General features: G+C 49.2%; 3 protein-coding genes across 3 annotated transcripts; 2 read left to right on the forward strand and 1 right to left on the reverse strand.

The window, feature by feature from the left end:
- Positions 1–314: 314 nt before the first annotated feature.
- LOC131212422 (uncharacterized) lies at positions 315–2,481 on the reverse strand. Its single transcript, XM_058206279.1, has 3 exons — positions 2,120–2,481; positions 969–1,727; positions 315–896 (listed from the first exon to the last, which is right to left on the reverse strand). The coding sequence occupies exons 1-3, from the start codon at positions 2,249–2,251 to the stop codon at positions 471–473; spliced, it is 1,317 nt and encodes a 438-aa protein (XP_058062262.1). The 5' UTR covers positions 2,252–2,481; the 3' UTR covers positions 315–470.
- Positions 2,482–3,761: 1,280 nt separating this feature from the next.
- Positions 3,762–14,548, forward strand: LOC131212421 (phosphatidylinositol 4-kinase type 2-alpha). Its single transcript, XM_058206278.1, has 6 exons — positions 3,762–3,789; positions 3,881–4,848; positions 10,573–10,691; positions 11,314–11,444; positions 11,508–12,389; positions 12,783–14,548. The coding sequence occupies exons 2-6, from the start codon at positions 4,335–4,337 to the stop codon at positions 12,865–12,867; spliced, it is 1,731 nt and encodes a 576-aa protein (XP_058062261.1). The 5' UTR covers positions 3,762–3,789; positions 3,881–4,334; the 3' UTR covers positions 12,868–14,548.
- Positions 14,549–18,462: 3,914 nt separating this feature from the next.
- Positions 18,463–21,303, forward strand: LOC131207254 (stabilizer of axonemal microtubules 1). Its single transcript, XM_058199865.1, has 7 exons — positions 18,463–18,482; positions 18,793–19,024; positions 19,102–19,308; positions 19,405–19,693; positions 19,767–20,113; positions 20,646–20,934; positions 21,008–21,303. The coding sequence occupies exons 1-7, from the start codon at positions 18,463–18,465 to the stop codon at positions 21,301–21,303; spliced, it is 1,680 nt and encodes a 559-aa protein (XP_058055848.1).
- The last annotated feature ends 481 nt before the right edge of the window (positions 21,304–21,784 follow it).

The raw sequence follows: 21,784 nt of genomic DNA on the forward strand, positions 1-21,784 counted from the left end.
GAAAACCTAAATCGTTTGATTGGTGAGTTTTACAACATTATTCGATTTCCTGATGTTGAACTTTTGCATGTAGACGTCTAATTACTAATATTCTCTTTTCTCAATTCAAGTACGTCATATGGTTTCGATTATTTAGACTATGGTCGTTAATGAAGGTGATAAAAGAAAGTATATAAGTGCACGATAATGGAAACATGCACGATAATGGAATGGAAGTGCACAACGATAATGGATAATCACGAAATCATCATGATTCACGAAAACTAGATCCATAATTTCCACAACAATGTTTTAGAGTTTTATTGTCAACGAGGAGCAAAAACGGTACTGTAGTATATGTGTTTCTGTTTCAATTGTACTAAGGATCCTAAAAACTATCTTGCGAAATACTGCCAAAGTATTAAGCTACCCTATAACCTTCCACGACATCCGGGGGCTTCATTTCAGGTATGCCAACATTGGTAGTCCACTCACAGCATACCACCATCGATCAGCTCCAGCACCAGCTCGGTCATTTTCCTTCGGCACAGCGCGTTCGGTGGGACGTTCAGTTCCGGTGGCGTGGCTGCCGTTTCAGTACCACTAGCATACAGATCGGGAGCCTCCTCCGACGAGCAGCAGCTGATCGGAAGCATATCCATCGCTGTGCCAAGCCCGAAACGGGCGCAAACTTTAAACTCATCGTCAATCAACTGTCTCAGCTGCTGTTCCGAGTGGAACAGCACGTCGAACGAGCCGAGAAGCTTCAAGGACTTGACCAGCTGTCGGTGGTACGTCTGCAACCAGCTGTTGAGATGCTGCTTCCGCAACGCTCCATCCGTGCAGCAGTAAATTAGGTAAGCCAGGTCAAGCGCCAACGAACCGTAACGGATCAGCTGGAAGTCCACCAGGCAAGTCTAGTTGAAAAAAGGAAACAAATACAATCGTTACACGGAGCACAATTTACCAACGGCTTCACCTGAGCGTACCTCTGCAATCGCTCCATCCGGACTGTACCGGAACAGCACGTTATTCGTCCAGCAATCGCCGTGGCAAATGACCGACAGTTCACTCTCCCGACTCACCAGTTCCACCAGGTTGCCGAAGCAGTTACTCAAAAACATCTCCAGTTTGGCCAAGTGATCCGTCTTCTCTGGTACGGCTTGGCGCACCATCTGCACAGCGTTCCGCGTCAGGACGTCATAGTACTTCCGGTACCATTCAGCATTGGCGAGCGAGAAAATTCCTTCCGATATGGTGCTGGTAAGCTTCTGGAACTCCGCCGGATGCTGCTGCTTGTAGACCAGACTGACGGCGTGGAATCGTGCCAGCTCCACGAGCACTGCCCGCAGCGCTTCCGGCCCAAGTCCGGCCTGACGGTCCGGCATGGTGAACGACCGGACGCGGAGATCCTCAAGCACTAGCAGATCGTCCCGCGCTAGGTAGCACTGTGGAACGGCTCGAAATGTGGTCTGCTCCTGTTCCCTTTGGCTAACCGCTGCGAGCTGGCGACGCTGGAACTCGCTGTACTCAGTCATGATGGAGTTGTAGAAGACAACCTCATTCCGGAACAAGGCCTCGCTTTTGAATGCTTCCCGCTTGATCTTACAATCCGGCAAACGCTTGCAGATGACGCTTTTCTCCCATTTCAGCTTCTTTGAACTACCCGCCGGTTGCGTATGTCCTTTTAACGCAATGCGAAACAGTGCCGCCGTGTAGTTATCACCACGCCCCGATCCTTGCGCTTCCTAAAAGTAGTAATACAAGCAAGCCGTTTTACTGAACTACGTTTAATGCGTGTTTTAAAACGGCTTTTTCTTCAACTAAATCAATGTCAGAGTCAGAGACAAACTACTAAGAATTCGTAAAATTACTAAAAACAAATTACGAACTTAATTCGTTACAATCTCGTGACACATAACATACAACTTGTTGCTTCCTTGATTTATGCACAAGAAAAAGAAGAACATTATTTAACTTTTCCGATTTAAATGTCAAGGAAAATAATTTCCCAAATTATGTGAACCTCCTCAAAACCTCAAAACCCAGGGAGCCCAAAAACTTAGGAGAATCAGCGCGTGGGCGCAGCAGACGCCTGAACATGGCAAAATGCATCTAGTAACATTCGTTACGCACGCACCTCATAAGACTCAATGGTTAAATCTGGTTCAAATTTCACAAACAGTGGCTGTAACAAGTCCAAATCCAAATTTGCCGACGACGTGGATGATGTAATGGAATCTTTTCGAGCTTCACTTCCGTTCAAACCCATTCTCGATAGCTTCTCACGGCCTTTGGCACTGTTCTTTGGCGTTATTTTAACACGTTATACTCGCACTACTAATCTCACGTGGTCACGGTTCGGTTAGCAAAAAATTTGCCACGCGGAGCAGTTATCACATAACTGTGGTTGGTGGTGAATTTTCGTCACCGAACACCTCGTGCTCTAATATGCAGCTTGGTCGTGAACGGACCGGAATGGGAATGCAAAAATCAGCAGGAATATCGATCGAGCCGGGCCGTTGTCCTCGGAGCGTACGTCAAACCGGCCTGTCACTGCGAACGGTAGGCACATTTGAGTTTGCGGAAGCCACACCTTATCCTTTAGAGCCGTTGGCCGGGGGCTACAGCGTGCCGAGAGACTGAACTGGCTCAGCCGCTTGTCGGAAGTGACACTAACCCAAGCGCTCACGAGTTATGGTGGTCTTAGCCCTAGCCTCCTTTCCACTGACCAACAGGAGGTTGCATTCCAAGCGTCTTAACCGCAAATTGACCCTTGCTCGTGAAACCTATCTATTTACTCTGATCGACACGTTGCTCCGCTGACACACACGGGGAACCCATCGTGGACTTTGTGTTTTCGCCGCAGCAGCCACCCTTTTGACCGGTTCAATTGGACGCCGTCGAGTGAAACCGTTTATTAAATTGATGCACATACTGACGATAAAACATATCACATTAGGGATAAACAACTTACGGAACCGTCTCGTGCGTCGTACGTTTCGACGAAGGGACGGTTTTGGAGAATGGAATAATGGGCACACATTTCGTAAGATCCAGATCCCGACGGAAAAAACCTATCTGTAGAATAGCGTAACAGGCACAGACAGTGGTCACACTTCTGCCGTCCACCGTCTTATACTTCCGGCATCTTCATGGCAAATAATGCGTGTCTATCTTCGTGCCGTCGTTTATTTTTTATTCCAATCTGCAGAGAATCGGTGAACCTGATTCTGTGCCATCTAGGGTGATACATCCGAAGGAAGCTACATCCCCAACTGATGCCGGAATGCACTCAAAACCATTCGCAACAGCGGCAGCAACAGTGTTAAGAAGGACTTCGCACTTTCTTTATACGGTGCACCCCTGTGGGCAATTTGTCCATTTCAATCAGTCTTCATTGCCTGGCTAAAATTGCAAAACGTGCCGCCATAATAGCCGCCCTTGCACTCGATCTTTTCTGTCGATAAATGATTTCAGGATTTTTGTATAAATAAATCAATAATTCATAAGTAACGTTATTACTTTCATCAATTGCAGTTTCAAACACAAATTCTATTGTTAAAATGAGTAACGGTTTCGCGGGTTCGCAGTTCAAATTTATACTGTCGGCTGTGCGAGCTGTTGTAGTGTTCTGTGACAGACGTCAAAGCGAAGTTCTAATTCAGCTTGAACACACGCTACCGGAACGATTGCGCCTGAGACCATGTTCAATCCCATCCGAACTCTTGAACTGGCCGACTGTAAACGGCGTGTTTGTTTTTGACACAGACATTGTGGAGATAAGATTCGTCGAAGGCGTATTCAGTTGTGAGTAAAAAGGGTGCTAGCAGCTGGGCGATTGAATTCTGACGAGAATTTTAATGATTTGTGCATTCGCACTCTCTTGTACTCGGCAAAGGTTGCGTTCGGTTTGGCCTGCCCGTTCCGTTGGTCCACGGTGAGCGAACGACTGTCGCACGTCGTCATACGCAATTGTCGTCGGTGGTGGCATCCCCCCGTTCCTGGAAACCGCTTTGTTGGCCGAAGTTGCGTATTGCGAAACCCGTGAGCGTGACAATAAAGTGCAATAAAGTGCGTCAAGCATGATGAGTCGATCGCTACACGCGGATTGAATGACACAGAAAGTTCGCCGCGAACGAAGGACGACCACTTTTTCGGTTCTCCCGTCGACGGGAACCTTCGACAGACGCTCGACCGTGGTTCCGCTCGGCAGGACAGACGCGCCTATTGATCCATCGCCGTCACAGAAGCATTACGGGAGCGAGCGTTTGGTCCGCAGGATTTAGTTAGTATAGTGCGTCGTGTGTTCGATGGTGACATCCGTCGGATAGCGTTGCAACGCGATTTGTCCAATGAACTCGGAGGGACAACTTGTGGATCTGGACTACGGAGACACAAGCACCATACGCACAACGGTGGCAGCGAACGGTACCAAACCGATAGCAACAATAGTGCCGTTCATCGACGAATCTCCCACGGCTCGAGCTCTCCGCGAGCGCATCAACCAGAACCAGGTTCCGATCGGACTGAAACGGAACAACCTGTCGGTGCACAAGGTGCGGAACGGGCGGGTGCTGAGTCTGCAAGATGCAATCATAAATAATCCCGCCAACATCACCATCAACGGCAGCGCCGGCAGCAGTCTGCTCGCGTTCGAATCGCCGGTGGACGAGAAACAGAGCGTGAACGGTTCGCTTCTGGCGACCCCAGCCTCGACCGTGGCCACCACCGTGGACGGAGACGGTGGCGCCCTCATCGTGCCCGACGTCAGCTTCGAAGGAATTACGCTGGACTCCGGCATCGACCGAGAATCGCAGCCCCTGCTGGGCTCGCGCGATCATGAGATTACGTACAATCAGTTTCCCGGTAAGTGTTGCACCGCACGCATCGTGCGTGAAAAATGGTTTTGCCTCCAAACGACAGCGAAAGTGGCTTTAGCTGAGAAACGTTTGGCTTCCGGGCGAAACAAACCTGTTCTGTAGCAACAGATATCTGCCCTTCGGTTGTTATCTCGTTTGGCACGTCGTGCAGCGCCAAAGTCCTGCCCGCCACAGGATTGCGGTCAGCAGCCGCCATCAGTTCGTTTTGTCGAACGCCATGCCACGACATCAGATGAATACCTTCAACTGCTGCCTGGTTTGCGACATCAAATCTCGCCGCCAGCAGCAGCTGACCGATGTGGCGCAGTGGGGTGGAACTTGTCCAAACTTGGCCATCTTATCACACAGCTGTAGAATTAGGGCAAAAAGTAGCAACGATTGATAGAACAATCTTGTTTTTCCGTACAGAAAAAGTAAAAGCAAAAGACACCAGTTCATGCTGAGGACACAGAGTGGCCTCGCAATCGCTAGCGAGCGACATTATCATCTCAGTGATGGTGACTAATCAATGGTGTAAATCATTTACGTTCCGCTTCACTCACTCGTACCCGTACCCGGTTTCGAAGTATACCCTGCCACGAGATTTTAGTACGTACTGCGAATTCGGTTCGTTGTGTCCATCGGCGATTCTTAATTATACTTTGATTGTACACACTCACTCCGGAGCTTGCTCAATGAATCATACTTGAGCAAACATGGCCACGGTTGAGGAAAGAAGGTATGACCATTTATAGAACCACCGTTTTGAATTTCATTATTACATTTTGGGCCCCGTTTGTTTAGCAAACTCGCTGAGGTCAATCAAATGATAAAAAAGTTGTGTTTTAAAACAATAATTTTGTGTGTATTATACTGTGATCTATTACCGATAGAGCGTTGTACGGAATTGCGTTATGAGCGCTGTAAGCCCCTATAACGAACACTGGCCACCAGAAAGCGGGCCAATTATCGGTTCTTTTTTTTCCATCACCACCGGACGCGCATCTAACCTTGGCAGTGAGGCGGCCACAACGCCCCGCGTTGTTTTGATCGTTGTTTCGTTTCACGTTGGCCCAATGGAGCCACCACTCCGTGACCCATCGTTTTGCGCGAAACAAAATTGAATCGAGTCAAAACCCACAATGGGTGTGCGGTGCATCAACGATGATAACCTTATGGGGCCTTAAGGAGAGCTAATGGATAGACGGGATCAGTCATAAACATTCACCCTAACGCACCGATGGTCCAATGAAAACTGTTACACTCAACGGGGACGGTATGGAAGACGGCAGGATTGGGCTTATCGGGACTAACGAGCGGCCAGTGACGAGCAACTTGAGTGTTCTCGTTGCTGCCGGTGTGGCACTGCATTTTGCAAGCGCATGACAAGATAGACCGCCAAATTGCTGCCCGTAGACACACGCGCGGGTAATCTTTGCAACTGTCTGTGCTGTTAGCGCTTTTGGCGTCAAGTTTCTTTTTCTTGAACGTCCAACTTCTTATTTCGGGAGTGAAATAATAATACAATAACAATTTCGGGGCGATAATATAGCTGAGATGAAAGGAACGAAACTTCGAAAAGAAGGGCCCATTGGGGAGAAAACCGTTCCACCGCAATCGATTTCCGACCCACATCGCATGGGAATGTGCGAAAAAGTGCGCTCGACTTGAAAACGGTTACTAATCCGGAAATGAGTTTATTATCAAATTAGCTGCCCGTAGATGATCAGCTTAGCAGCGGGGCTCCCGATTAATTGGACCATTGTGGAGGCACTCCGAGCGAAGGACCTTTTGCCGAGATTTTTTTTCTCCCAAATTTGTGCTCTTGAATCCGAAGCACGCGAGGCGCGATCTAATTGTTACGTTTGACGAAGACCTCATTGGCAGTGTTGTCCCTGCAGTTTGGGCAGTTTGTAATCGATAGCTTCGTTCAAATAGAGCCGCTTGAGCACACCCCCACAGTTTCCGATGTAAGGTTGGTGTCCGATTAATTTGTTTCGCCATCCGACGGCGATGCGCGGTGATGGCAAAGCAAACTCATAATCATTTCTGATGCTCACAGATAATACATTACCTCAGCGGGGGCGCTTCTGGAGGTGCGATTAATTTTAAATTGAATAATTAAATTTCGTTACATCCCGTTTGATGGCCTAATTGAGACGACCAGCAGCAGACTCCCACAGTTTGCTCCGGGTCGCGGGCCAAATTGTCGGCTACGGTCCAAAGAATTAATAACATCCCGACCGCGGCTAAAGATGCTTCGAACGTGTTCTGTCGCAAACAAGCCGAAAAGTTTAGACCCCTTACGGACCCCTGAACCGCCCTGCGATGACCGTTTCGAGAGGTTAGTTTTTTTTTTTTTTTTGTAGGGAATTGCCATCGCCGTCGTGGCAAGCAAAAACGAGGACGAAAGACAAAAACTTCACCGATCTTTTTGTTTTGGTTTTGGCAAACGGTCCGCGCGCAGGACATCGCCGAAGACGGGAGACGCGGCTTCGGAAAAGCTCTCCTAGTTTCGGGTCGCCCTCGGAAAGCTCCGACTGAAGCAGCACGGAAAAATGGACGGGAGGAAAATGTGACAAACGGAAAACTCGTGACGACACACAGTAGGCGGTAGTTGGTGGCAAGCATTGTGGGCTCGTAATAATGGTAGTAGTAGTAGTAGTGATAGTTGCTTTGGCCGAGAGAGCGTTCTTCGGCCGGTGGCCTACTAGTCCGCGGCCTTCCAGTGTGTTAGTACTGCGCTGCCCACGGTGATCGACGTCACGCATTTTCCTCTCACCCACTGGGGTCGCTCACTCAAGGGGGGCCGAGCGCACCGCCTGACGGGTTTCCTCCGTGGGCCACGTTCCGTGCGTGCGTTCACGTGGCTGTGCGAGTGGCGTAGTTGGGCTCGGCGCTAATTTTCGTCTGTGGACCGTATCGCCGCTTCAAGAAGGCCGCCGAGCTACTTTCGAACCTTCCGGACGAGTCGTTCGCCGCCAGTCGACGTTTTCACCCACGACCGACGACACGGCCAGAAGTGCGCGCTCCCGGAGTCGGCCACGTAGCGTGTGACGGTGGTGCTCAAATCGGTAGACACCAGGGGTTGCTGTGGCCTCTGGCCCCGTGATTCACCGTGCCCGACGTGTGTGCGGGACCCAGTCGGTGCTAAGGACCTCAGCGCTAAGAGATTGGATGTTTCATAGCTCACCATAGCCACGTTATACGTGGACTAAATTCGGTGGCCCACGGAAAAGCACGGCGACGACAACAAACCGATGTGTGGTGTCGGTAGCGAGCCCACAGCCCACTTTGGTGGAATAAAGTCGCGTTGCGGAGCAAAAACCGCCCCGATCCTGTGCTTCCCAAAACAGCCTCCGGATGTCGACGGTGACGTTAATTAGGGAAAGCACCCGATGGTGGTTCACCCCGTCTCGGAATGCTGATTAATCTTTCTCAAGATTAATTTCGTGTGCCACGTGTGTGAGTGTGTTTGCGTGTGACGATGTCCTCTTTGTGGTCGGTTCCGTTGTAGGTCTCCAGGTGTACCAAGGATGCCAGTAATTAAGTTACCCGTGCACGGGCTGCGTCGTCAGCAGGTGGGAGAAGGTTGCGTCCAAGTTGGCTACGGTGACGATCATTATTAGCGTGAGCGGCAAACGTGGCAAAACAAGTGTAGTGCGCGATGCAAATTTCTTGCACGCCTTAGCCGAGCAGAGCCGGCGGGAAGCCGACAGTGTCTTAAAAAAGAAAATGCTTGTGGAAACGGCCAACATTTTTATCCTGGACGATCGGAACGTGGGCCGGGCCGGGAGCGAAGCGAACGATGAAGCGGCAGGGCTTCGGCAGCAGGGTCGCGAGCTGGAAGAGGAAGAAGGCGGTGGCCGACGAGCTCGGTCGTGCGGGACTTCCGTGATAAATCCCACCTATCTGCTGGTAACGGAAGGGGCACCCTACGGACCGCATTGCACCGGAAGTGTCAGTGTCGGCGGCCATCGGGCCGGAAGCGGTCCGCCCGCCTCCTTCCAGCTCAGTACGGCCATCGTGAGCCTCGATGCACGATCGAGTCGCGGCCGATCTGGCGGAATCGATACCGCTGGGGAAACGAGGGTCGAATGCATCAACGGCGAGTTTCTAATCAACGAAGACGAATACTATCCTTACAACGACATACCAGGTACAGCGACCATGAGAACTTCCCGGGGCGCACCACGGTGCGATTAATAGACTGTGGCTTGGCGTCACGTGGTCCGTGCGGTGGCTCCTTTTCAACCGTTTCAAATACTTCCCCAAGAGTCACGGGGGTCCAGATCGTTTATAATCATTTCTCGAACCATTTCTTTGTATCGATTGTGTAGGATCGGATCCTTTCTTCTAGCGTGGCATAATTAGGTCCCACCTTTTCCGGGAGATCGAAAATAAAATATTATGTTTCATTTCCGGTTCCTCGAAAGAAGGAACAATCGATGGCGCGGGGTTTGCACACGGGCGCAAAACTCTATTTTTGAATCAGGTTCGTCCTAGTGAAAAAACCACCGTTGGTCGGGAGAAGCACAAATGGTGTCCTATAAACCCGTGGCCTTGGGATGTTCGTCGAGGCCTAGCGGTTTGGCTACGGTAGTCCTTCGTCCACTTCACTTCCTTGCTTTTGCTGCTGCTTGAAGGAGGAAAACGCTGCCATAAACCGGAGGAACGACCATTGTGTGGCAACAGAATTAGCTCCTCCCTGTGTGTGATTATTTTTCGCCGTTCGAAGGTTCGCGGAACGGAACACTGAAAAACGCGACTACATTTGCATTGCATTACTAACCAACCACTAAGCCGAAAAAAATGCAGGACACACAAAATATCCAAGCGTAAAGGCAGCCTTTTAATTACTGGACCGGTGCCAAAAAGTGCACCGAGAGATAATAACGTTCCGGTTATCCGGAGTTATTTATGGTCGCTACGGATGGATGCATGATGGCCGGCTGGTAGTCTATTTGTTGAATCGTTGCGACCAGTTGTTGTTGGGAGCGTTCTGAGTCTTCCACGTACTCCTCCAAAGAGAGTGTTCTACGTGGCAAATCTTTAATCCGATTTATTGGCGATTGGCAGCACGTGGACGTGGCTGTGCATTTCGTTTTGCTTAGTCACCGGTCTCGGTTCTTAACATTCCAGGCACTGCCCGCGCCCCATTGCATTTGGCCATGCGTTTGTAAATTGTTTTTCACGTTCCACGTCAAACGTGTGAGGTTCCGAGAATGCGATAACCCATTTCTGCTGCACACGAGGAAAAGAACAGACCCGCATCGGTTCGCATTGCGATGGGATGCGAAGTTGGCGAAAGCGGGAAACTCCCGTTGATAGTGGGTTCGAACCTTTTTCTAGCGATGCGAATATAATTCATTTGACAGAAACATGTTGTGGTTCCGTTTTTAGCGATTCGCACATTGCAACAAACCGAAAGCGTGAAATCTATATTTAATTGAGATTGTTTGTAGCACGGACCAATCATTTATGCCAGCTAAAGAACGTAAAAAGATGTAGAGTGGAATAAATCTTGTTCTGAACAATTCGAGGCAAAAATAATAAGAGGACATATGAGAAAAGGATAGCAGAGATTGCTTACTTCTCCTATACCGTCACATGCAGGATGGATGTGACGGTTTTGTGTCTTTCGAAGTCGTATAGATTTAATTTAATACCAATTAGTTCAATAGGACTGCTGATTAGCTGATGAATGTTTTCAATTATCTTCTCCCGGCAGATGACCCACACTTCAGTGACTTAGTCTACTCGGCGGAGATTGCTATCGATGCTGGAATTTACCCGGAGCGTATCTATCAGGGCAGTAGCGGTTCGTACTTCGTGAAGAACCCGGCCAACGTAAGTACGGTGGCCAACCGGGGGACGGTTGGTCAACTAATCAAATATCCCCTTGCCGGGACTTACTGCTCATTTTTTCAACGGGACCATCGCCGGAAAGTTCGATGGCGACCAGCATCCTGCAATAATGAGCACAAAGCAAAACGGTTACGGCGCTATACAACGCCGACGATTCCATCCGAACCATCAACTTAGGCAATCGCTACGAGAACTGGTCACGGTATGATGTAGATGCTTGGTATTTCGTCTCTCCGCGAGTGTCGAAGAGGAAGGCTTGATGACACCACCACCAGAAAACACCGGTGACGCATCACTGTTTCTTCCGGACGGTCACTGTCACGCATTTCTCGATGAAGGAAACTCGCGTCTTCGGAAGCTGAGCAAATCTCTTTCACGAAACCACTTCGAGAGCGATCGCCCAAGCTTGCATGGGACGGATGAATGGGGAATTTCCATTATCAAGAAGAGGTTTTACTGGGAATTTTGGTATGAATCGTACACACGCTAATCAAGTCACTAAGACTCGTTTTCCCAATGGGAGGGGGAAAGACACCGTCACTGTACGGATGTAATACAGTTGGTAATTGGGAATGTATGTTGTTCTACGGTGGGCATTTTGCAGAAAGTCGTTGCCGTGTTCAAACCGAAAGACGAGGAGCCGTACGGTCGTCTGAACCCGAAATGGACCAAATGGATGCACAAACTGTGCTGTCCGTGCTGTTTTGGCCGTGCGTGTCTGATACCGAATCAGGGGTAAGTGTACTTGTCTAATGATTCACTGGAAACATTCTGTATGTACGCAATTCTCATCTGTAGATACCTCTCAGAAGCCGGAGCTAGTCTAGTGGACCAAAAACTAAACCTTAACATCGTGCCGAAAACGCGGGTCGTACGGTTGGTGTCGGAAACGTTCAACTATCCGCGACTGGATCGGCAAAAGGCACGGATAAAGAAAACGATCAAGGAGCGCATTCCGGCGGCCCGCTTCAACCGAATGTCGCTCCCACCGAAAACCGGCTCCTTTCAGCTGTTTGTCGACGGCTACAAGGATGCCGACTATTGGCTGCGGCGCTTCGAGCAGGAACCGCTACCGACCCGGTTGGGTCAAAAGTTTCAACTGCAGTTCGAGCGACTGGTCGTGCTCGACTACATCATCCGCAACACGGACCGTGGCAACGATAACTGGTTGATAAAGTACGATCAACCGTCAATCCTATCGGTGACACCGAATGGTGGAACTGTCAACAGTCCGAACGGTGATGGAACACCAAGCGCGAGCTCCAATTTGATACCTCGCAGCAGCAGCCGGCTGGAGATGATGGAGCACACCGACTGGAACTTGGTGCAGCTGCCGGAGATTAAGATTGCGGCGATCGATAATGGACTGGCGTTCCCTTTCAAGCATCCTGATTCGTGGCGAGCCTATCCCTACCACTGGGCTTGGTTGCCGCAGGCGAAGCAACCGTTCAGTCAGGACATCAAGGACCTGATACTGCCCTCACTGTCCGATCTGAACTTCGTCGAGGAGCTGTGCAACGAGCTGTACGAACTGTTCCGGCAGGACAAGGGCTTCGATCGGGGCCTATTCGAGCGGCAGATGTCTGTGATGCGTGGTCAGATACTGAATCTAACACAAGCTTTAAAGGACGGCAAGAGCCCGGTGCAGCTGGTCCAGATGCCGGCCGTCATCGTCGAGAGGTGGGTGCACTTCCCTGGCAGCAGCAGAAGGGGTAGCAACGCCAGCAACGATAGCCTTTGAATCGGAGCATGCAGATTCACACGCCGTTTTAAGCCATTAGCGCTGTGCGCTTTGCCCACTTTCCCTGCACTTTTGAACGCCTCCTTTTAGCTAATATTTTAACACTGGCACGTTTTTTCACTAGCAAGTTTTTGTAATTCAAACACAAAGGAAATGAAACGTTCGCATGTAGCACGCTTGTGACTTTTGTTTGTTTAGCGAATACTACCTAAAGTTTTTGTTTCGTAACATGTTCGTTTAATCCTGATTTTTTGTTTGCCTCAAACCGTCGATCGCCTTTTTTGCTAAACTAATGGATTCACAACTATTGCCTTTCGTTTGTTTGCTTGCAGATCAAAAGTGAACCCAGGATCGTCGAGATTTTTCTCATTCCAGCAGCGCTTCCAAAACAAGAGCCCCTTCTTTTCGTGGTGTTAAACCCCGAAACGGAAGCCAAAGTTAGGCAAAAATGGAAACAAATAAATAGTACCACAAACGAAAAATTAGCCCCAAGCTACTACCCACACCAACAACACCCAGGCGCCTCTCTCCGCACAGACGAGCATCTCCACACAAGTAGAGTTAATTGCGCTAATAACATGATCTCTTCTCGAGCCCTGTCCTCGATCGACGGTGAAAAAGTAGTTCGCGAGTTGCGATCGTTCGAAAACTCGCTTTCGCGCACCAGGTGCCGGTGATCTACACTAATCGAAATTCGTTAACCATCGACCGGTGGCCACCGGCTTAGGGAAGATGAAAGGTTTTAACAAAAAGCTGCTGCTCTGACGATCACCCTCGGAGGGACGGACGCAGCGTTTAGTAAACGAACACTTTTATACACGTTGTTTGGTGGCGAGATGTAAAAACAAAGTGCAGATACATAATGGAACGCTAATGGCAGGACAAGCGCGACGGTACATAAACACACACAGACACACACATTACGTAAATCTTCTATATATAGGAATATTTAAAATCAAAAACGACCGCAACACTACTCGTGCGTACTAGACCAACAGAGGAAGTCACAAACGGCCAACAACAGTGCATACGCGAACAAAGAAGGGGAAGCGTGAACATTTGGACCACGATTCCAAATAGGTGTGTAGAATGCAACGGTGATCTATTCGAAATGGAAAGAAGCGCAAACCATTATCCTCAAACGGTCAAACGGGCTACAACATAGACTTGTGGTGGCACAGTAGAGTTGAATTTGTGATGTTTCGTGGGCAGGTTTCCTTTTTCCCCCGGAGGTTGGTGCAGGGTTGGCGGCTGAAATCAATCACTCAGCCACGCATGTAAATTGTAGAGGAGTATAGTATAGAGGAGGAGCCCGCAGTTTGGTTCACGCATTACAGCTGACCGAACGGAGCGAACGGAAACGATCGAACAGCGAGCGGGGACCGGTTTCGCCCTGTGCGCATGAAATGATTTTCAGTTTTCCTAAGTAGATCCTAAGTAAACAACGAACAATGTACCGTTATTGGCACCGGTTAGGCTCCGGGCGAGCATTTGAGAAACGAAGGTGACGGATATAATCGATGGATCACCCACTAGTCCCTTATATTAAACGCAAACATGGTGTATAGCCCCACGACCGAAGTAGCAGCGAGATTCTTTCGCAACACATGTCAATCTATCACTATAGTTCTCCAACTAAGCTCCCCGGGGCTGTCGCGCCTGCTTCTGCCAACCATAACAGGGTTGGTGAGGGTTGCTTTCGATTTCCTCAAATCTGCAAGTCACACGCAGGATCGCAGGATTCTGCCGGCAAACAGAGCGAAGCCCCAGGACCTCATATGGGTCCTGTCCATCTCTATCACTTTTCTGTCTCTTTTTATCTTTACTTTCCCCAAACGGTGCAGCGTGTGGCCGCAAACCACGGTTGGCGGATACAGAGTAGGTAGCAACACTAACACAAAAGGAAATTAAATCGCGAAACGACCAAGTTGCATATTTTCCTTTCGGTTCGGTTCGGATGAAGTGTCTCGACAAGAGTTTAAAGTTGCCCCAACTTTGGCTCTATTTTTGTTACTGTCCTAATTTTTCGACCTCGACCCGTTTGGCGAGTACCCTTCGGTTTCTGTAATCTTGTTTGTAAAATATAATTAATGCTACTGATGTATGCTCTTCGCGATGTGTTTTATTCCGCCTCAAAACGAGAACTCCAAACTTCCAAACAGAACCCAGCAACAGTACTCACGCTGTGATTCCACCTGACCTGGTGCATAGAATTATAGTCACAGCTTTATCTGGCACGGACCGTCTCACACAAAGATGTTCCAACTTTTCGACGTCAACTAACGAGCTTTGTAAGTGTCTAGCCCAGACGGAGTCTTTAGCACCACCTTTAAGTGCCGGAAGTAAACGCGACGACCTAATTCCCAAAGTTTTCTCTCGCCCTGAAGGCTTCCAAAAACATCCCCGTTGCCGGTTTTCTTTGGATGCCACCCCAAACGACACGGTGCAGCGTGCGAAGTTCTACGAAAGGTTTTCCATTACACCAATCGTGCACCCGGGACGGTCGCGGACTCAAGACTCTGCCGTGACAGTGGCCATTTTCGACATCTGTCCTCTATTCCGTGTAACATTCGGTTGCCTCCCGATGATAATGGGTGTTTGATCGATGTGCTGGGGGCATATTTGCTCACGTAGTCTACGGTACGTGACCCGGTTCCCGCCACAGATGGTCGCTACAAAAGCATCGCCCGTACAACGGGTCCCAGGACGCTCCGGGCCTACCCCACAGATAAGGAGTTTGGTTTGGATCTGTCGCATGCAAGTGCTATCATTGGACAAACAGCAAGGTAGTCTGGTGCGGGATATAGGACACTCCCATCGGTTCACTGCTATGCCCTAAATAACGTGAACAAACTTTTTCAGTTCAAAGTTCACACTCGCTACGAAGGCGAATCTCAGGTATACATTTTGGTCACTGTAAGGAATATAATGAAATTTTAGCGCATAGAATATACAGAGCTGCCTCACTGTGTTGTGTGTCTGCCTTAGAATACTCACTTAAACTTCTGTTTGCACATTAAGCCGGTTCCCTTTGGCAATTGCTCGACTAGACATTCCAGTCCTTGTCGTATACTGAAAGTGGGTTTTCTTAGTTCGAATGTAATAGCGCTCAACAGTGATAGAGTTGTTTGATAAATAATTGCTATTTATTTGCCCGCTGCACGCAAACAGCGAATTCTAATCGCTGGGAACGTTCGTTGTGTTCGTTTCACCCAACTCGAATGTTTGCATAATTTCAACGAATTGGAGAAACTGTTTCAATCCCCACAAAAGTTTCACCATCAAACAACCGACCTCTGGGGCTAGACCAAAATAATGATGTTCAAAATGTTTCCCAATGCACAGAACAGACCGGCCACCGTTTAGGGTCTACTAGCCAACCCGGAGTCCTGTGAGTTAGATTTGTGTAAGGACAGTCCTAGGTTGCACCACAGACTAGCGTAAAACGAAATACAATGAAAGAAACTGGGCCACCGAACGAAACGTGGTGTTCCCGTTTCGTGTCTGCTTTCCGTCCCTGCCCTAACCTTGTCCTATAGCCTCTAGGTAAGCCCATCACAGTACCTACCTGACCTGCCTACTGCCGGAATCCGCAGTCATGCGCTGGAGGAAGGTGCATCCTTACTGAGCCGATTGGCTCCAATAGCGGGTCACACTTCCGATTGGTCGTTAAAAAAATAACTTTCAAATGCAAACCTAGTTCAAATTCTTTTTCGGGCGTTGAAGTGGCCGAAGAAAGTGAAAACTCGTGCTCTCCCTGGCTGTCTGTCTGGCTGTCTTCAAGTTCTTGTCTCTTTCAACCTTTTTGCGTGAAGTGGAAAGTTTTCTCTGTTTCTGACCCCTCCGAGAGCATCCGGTCAACCGTAACACGCGTCGGCAGCGGCGGGTGTGCCAGTGTATTGGTTTAACCACGCTCACAGGACGAACGAGGGACTCAGGACTTGGTAGCACTATCTGCCCCCTCGCTCATGTGTCCCCCAGCGCGGACGAACCGACCAGCTGTTGGTCACGCACCGTTGTCGGTTGGTGCCCTACGAAGCCGAACAGATCCGGTGCTCGAGTGAGGTCACGATTTCGTTAACGAATCGGTCGGCCATCGCATTCGCCTTTCGCTAGTGAACGTGGGTCGCGCAGTTTTTCCCAGTACCGCTGTTCCACTCGTCCGGAGTAGAAGCGTGGATTCCCCAACAGAGGCCAACTCCAGTTCGGTTGGGCTTCGGCGACGATATAGCGGAGCCACACTGGAGTAGCCATTAGCCTCCACAGAATCCTGCCTCCTTTCTGCTCGACGACGTTTGGTGGTAGGTGTAGGTGCATTGTACAATGCTTGCCGTTTGTGGAAAGGGTCCAAGACGTCTGACCAGCCCCCATATCCCTGCGGTGCAAGAGTTGCGTTCGGTCAATGGCCGAAGTGAGTAGAGGAACTGAGTAGAGTGTCTGTCTGCGAGGAACGGTGCATAAGGATCATCGGCGGACACAACGAATCTATGCAGTGATTGTATCGGCCCCCCATCAAGATCGTTCCTTAGGTGGACACTTGAGCGCATGCAACGCTAATTATTAACAGCACGCCACGTGCAATTTGCGTTAGTGTGTTATCCTTTCCAAAATCTGCTTGGTTGCTTCAAGTGCAGAAGGTGATCGATAAGAGCCCCAGCGTAAGTGGTCATTCTGATGTGATCAAAACACAGTTTACAGTTTAGCCTTTTGTAGCCAGTTACGCATGAGTGGAAATTTAGAAAGGAATTTGAACTCCCAACACGGGTGAGCCGAAGGGCAATCAATCTGTAAGACGAGGTCGATTGTCTGTACAAAATCAAAGTTAAATTGTGCTGATCTTTTGGGACGAATTTCTTGCTCTTAAATAACGTGATCGGCCGGGTTTGGGTCGGGATTTAATCAAAGTTGTGGTAGCAAGGACCGAAGATTAACCGAGTGGTTGAGAGAAAACCTACGAACCTATTTTAACGTTTCCTTTTACGACGATCGAGTTACTGGTTCAGCGAATGAAATATTTGTGTAACTTCGGGACCCTTAGAAAATAAACTCTAATCATACTAATCGATTGGCGAATGCTTCATTCATTGTGAAGGTTATGTCCAAGCTGAGCAACAGTGTCGTAAAAGTATGTCTTTAAATAACTTCGGTGAAACCGTTTCCAACGGAGTGTGGTTTCCACGAATGGAACGTTAAGTCTAGCCTAATGGAAAGCGGTTCTAACACTTCCGGAGTTTAAATCCCGGAATGAATATTATTGACCTTGTGACCGAAAATTGCATATATTAAACGGGAACGAATGTCACGTCGTATTGGAACACAGAAACAGAAGCACAAACGTGGCCGAAAGGATCGAAAGCCAAAAAATTGAAGGTTATGAGGGCTGAGTTCAATGTTGCTTGCATAATGAGACTGGATAATATTGTTTCGGGTGCTTTTGAGCCGTCGGCATTCGGGCGGACTGGCGGAAACCGTGCCACCCTTCCTGGACTACGAATGGAAAAGGGAAAAGCCATGGAACCCATAAACAAAACGAATCGAAAGTACCCCCATGCCAGGGAAAGACCGCCAACTGGTGAGGCTCAAACACGTGGTATAGCAGAGGTGCGATACATAGTGTTATTATTTGACCTGGAAAGCCAAAAGACGAAAATTCGGGTCATGTTTCAGTGTACACCATAAAAAAATAGTCGGCCATTATCGACATATTCGAACTCCGGTTGAAGGAGAACCGTTCCTACGGAACAGTGGGGTAATGCAAGCTATTGCTAACGCATAGTAAGCCATGATTGTCTTTGCCGCTTTCGGTAGTATGTGAAAAGTTGAAAAACTGGCGAATCATAGTATACCTAGAATTGTGGGAAACATGCTGAAAGGGATTATTTCTCGTACATTCAACATTACCCAGTAAGCTTTTTTGTGTGCCAAATTTGTTCGTATACGGTGTTTTCGGATATCGGTTTTTGCATACAATTTTCCAATCCCGTGTGTTTTTGGGTCCCAGTAGCGCGCATAATGGAATGTGCTGACGTTGGGTAAGTGTAGCAATCGACTCGCTTATAGTGTTTTCTGGAGCACACATCATCGAAAGTGTTCCCAGTTGCAAGAAGCCCACACGCATATCGAAAGCGATTAAGGTCAACGGAGGCAACTTCAAAAAATAATCGAACTGTATAAATAGGTTTTATTGATTAAATAAACGGCCGACATTGGAGCGCTCCAACGGTGGTTCGTGATAATAATGCAATTTTTTCAAAATCATCCCCCACGGTTTATCCTGCTTCAATGCTCCTTGAAACTGGCGTGACCTTAAACGTGACGGCTTCCGGCTCGAACGTCCGACAGTTTGGGCTGCGCCGAACCATCTTTACCGTCCGGCATCGCGAACGTTTGCCCAGAGGTTTCACCGCCACCGCCATGTGCTGAGGTGCCAATCGTCAGCGAACCGTCCTGCTGCCGCGCTGCTGAACCGTGCTCCGAAACACCGATTCACGTCGATCAGCTCTGTGCCAGCAAAATGCCCCAATGCAGCAACTGCAGCTGTGGAATGTCTGGCTGTGTGCCCGTCAAGCGAGTGGTAAGTATGCAATTCTAGCTGGCTATAAGGATGAGGTCAGTCATTTTTTAAACATCGATTATTATCCACCCTCCAAGCGCTATGTGCAACCACCTAAGCGGGACTCCTGTAAACCAGTCAGCAGCTACAAAAAGCCCGAGATCGAGTTTGGTGGAGATTCGGTCTACAAAACGTCCTACCACACCGACCCACAGATCGTCGTGAATGCGCGCCCGTTACCGATAAAGCCACAGTCCCACCTGGCTCCCCATCCTGGAAGCTTGGCAAAGGACACCATTACTACGGTATGTTGCTTTCCGAGGCATGGACCCGAAAAGCGTTCCTCCCTTACTTGTCTGCTTGTCCAGAATTCTATCCAAATCCTTTTGCGTACCTTTCAGCTCTCGTACCCCGGTTACCAGCACGCCGAACGTGCCCAACCAATTGTTCCTATTGGGAACACAGTCATCCAACCGGGACCCCTGCAAGAAGTGACCACCACCCGGCATGACTATGTGGCCAAAACGACACCGAAACGATACAAAATTGTCCCTTCTGGACACATGCATGTCCACAGTGCACCGTTCGAGAAGCAAACGGTTAACAAACTGTCGTACAGCTGCCCGAACATGGCCGGATATCAACCGGCTCGGTCCTGCAAGCCTGTCCGCCAGTACGAACGGTCCGAGGGTAAGTGTTGGTCGTGTGGTCGGGAATGGGATGGGTGTCGCGGAGACTAATCACGGTCTGGTGAACGTTACAGTTCCTATGGAATCGGAAACGACCACCAAGCTAAGCTATGGTCCCGTTTGCCCGCCCCCCAAGGAGGACACGCCGTGGGCGCGACGTGGCAGTTTTCAGCCACCTGTCGGCGCAATGGGTTGCGAGACGACGTACAAAAAGAGTTTCATGCCCAGTTGTGCATCCGAGCGGGCCAAGCTAGTGCTGCCGTACAATAACCTCGCTGTACCTGCCGGTTCGGGATTCGAATCGAGGACGGTCTACAAGGAGAGTTACCACAGCGCTTGCGGAGAGCGTCCACCAGCGATACGGCCGGTGGCGCATCTGCGGATAGCGGACCAGAAGCTCGAAGACGACACGGTCTACAAGGTATATCCTAGCTATGTCGTGGATCATTCCGCATTTTACTAGTTACGGAAGCGGCAACTTGCCGGAACGTGCAACCACGAAAGGCGGACGTGACGAGGCTCGTTACACGTCCAGGCTCTAATACTCGTGCCGTCCGTAATGCTAGAGTTTTGTATTTGCTCCATTGTTTAGTAGTTTGTGCTAAGTACATTAAAACACTCTCATATCGATATTTCACGTAGACGTGACAACTTCCACCGCCACCGGTAATGGAAGAAGGTAATTTGAGCAACGTATATTAAAAACCCCTCATAGCAGTAGTCACACGAAGCGCTCAAACCAAAGCGCCCCTGGTGCACCCCTGACCCTTCTAGTTCGGAGACAAAGCTTCGAGATGTTAGAGTCAATTTAAGGATGGCAAATATGTATATACGAATGCTCTACACGCCCTCTTTTGGTTTTCTTCACCTTCCGGAGTTCGCTGTGCATGTGTCCTTGGAGGCCATTGCCGATTTGCTATCGAAATGTACTTTTTATGTGTTTTGCACTTTAGATGTCTTTCGCCACCCACTGCCACCCGGAACGCCAAGCACCGATACTGCCACGCCCAGCCTCGCTGATGGGTGAAGGGCCGATGCAGGAAATGACCACGCAGCGGCACGATTTTGTCAGCAAAGCACCAACCAAACGGGAACCCATCGTACCGACAGGGTCGCTGGCTATACCAACGGGACGAGTTGAATCTGACACCGTTAATCGGCTGTCCTATCCGGCCACAAACAAGGAAAACATCATTCCCACGAAGTCCTGTAAACCTGTTCTTGTATATAAGCGCCCGGAAGGTAAGAAACTAGTGAAGCTGGCAGTGGTGTCGTTCCGAAGTAGTTTACTCAATGCATTCTATTTCCCACGCAGAGCGCATGGAGAGTGATACGACCCAGAAGCTCAGCTATATGCCCGTCTGCCCGGCTCCGAAGGAACACTACCCGTGGGCGCAACGCAAACTCTACCAGCCGCCAAATCAGCCGATGGACTCCGACACGGTTCAAAAGCTCAGCTATCCGGCACCAGGCCAGTTTATCGAAGAACCGTGCCCTGGCAGCATGGCCACCTGCTGCATGGCTTGCAAACCTGCCGATGTTAACTGCTGCTCAAACAAGGAAGGCGATTGCATCGCCCCAAGTTACCCGCGAGCCGCGATCGTGAAGTAGTGCCTGAACTGTTACCCTTCCCACAGTGGTCTGCATTCCAATTCCTGTTTCGGAGAAGCGACACTGTTGGCATATTTTTACTGGTCAGATGTTCAGCAACAATGGATAAATTTTAGTGCAAAATACATTATCGCCGTGTGGCGTCTGTGGAAACTAGGCTTAAAATTGAGGTGCAATGCTACTTCCAAGATGCGCTGAAGGATTGATTGCATGCGATTATTGTCAGTTTGCCCAAAATGTGCAGGATTGAGTATTAACGCGATCACATTGCTGGTTGCACGATGGTTGTAGTCTAATTCGATAGAATCGCCAAATAAACAGGATACCAAAGCGAGCGACCATTGAGTCGTTTTGAAAAATTATAAATATTGAAAAGTATTGAATGTAGAGGCTAACCCAAATCTACACTCTTAACAGCAAAGCGGACGCCATGGAAACCACCAAAACAACTGCATTTGAATCGAAGAACGGGTAGACTTGA

The sequence above is a fragment of the Anopheles bellator genome, chromosome 2 (genome assembly GCF_943735745.2).
Source record: "Anopheles bellator chromosome 2, idAnoBellAS_SP24_06.2, whole genome shotgun sequence".
In the NCBI taxonomy this organism is placed as follows: domain Eukaryota; kingdom Metazoa; phylum Arthropoda; class Insecta; order Diptera; family Culicidae; genus Anopheles; species Anopheles bellator.

Bases quoted from the DNA above. Each gene is read 5' to 3' on its own strand.
- LOC131212422 (XM_058206279.1), bottom strand. From the start codon at position 2,251: ATGGGTTTGAACGGAAGTGAAGCTCGAAAAGATTCCATTACATCATCC. The intron at 1,728-2,119 runs GTGCGTGCGTAA...TACTACTTTTAG, and splicing joins TAACCATTGAGTCTTATGAG to GAAGCGCAAGGATCGGGGCG. The intron at 897-968 runs GTACGCTCAGGT...TTTTTCAACTAG, and splicing joins CGGATGGAGCGATTGCAGAG to ACTTGCCTGGTGGACTTCCA.
- LOC131207254 (XM_058199865.1), top strand. From the start codon at position 18,463: ATGGAATGTGCTGACGTTGG. The intron at 19,025-19,101 runs GTAAGTATGCAA...CCACCCTCCAAG, and splicing joins GTGTGCCCGTCAAGCGAGTG to CGCTATGTGCAACCACCTAA. The intron at 19,309-19,404 runs GTATGTTGCTTT...CGTACCTTTCAG, and splicing joins CAAAGGACACCATTACTACG to CTCTCGTACCCCGGTTACCA.
- LOC131212421 (XM_058206278.1), top strand. From the start codon at position 4,335: ATGAACTCGGAGGGACAACTTGTGGATCTGGACTACGGAGACACAAGC. The intron at 11,445-11,507 runs GTAAGTGTACTT...TCTCATCTGTAG, and splicing joins TGTCTGATACCGAATCAGGG to ATACCTCTCAGAAGCCGGAG. The intron at 12,390-12,782 runs GTGGGTGCACTT...GTTTGCTTGCAG, and splicing joins CCGGCCGTCATCGTCGAGAG to ATCAAAAGTGAACCCAGGAT.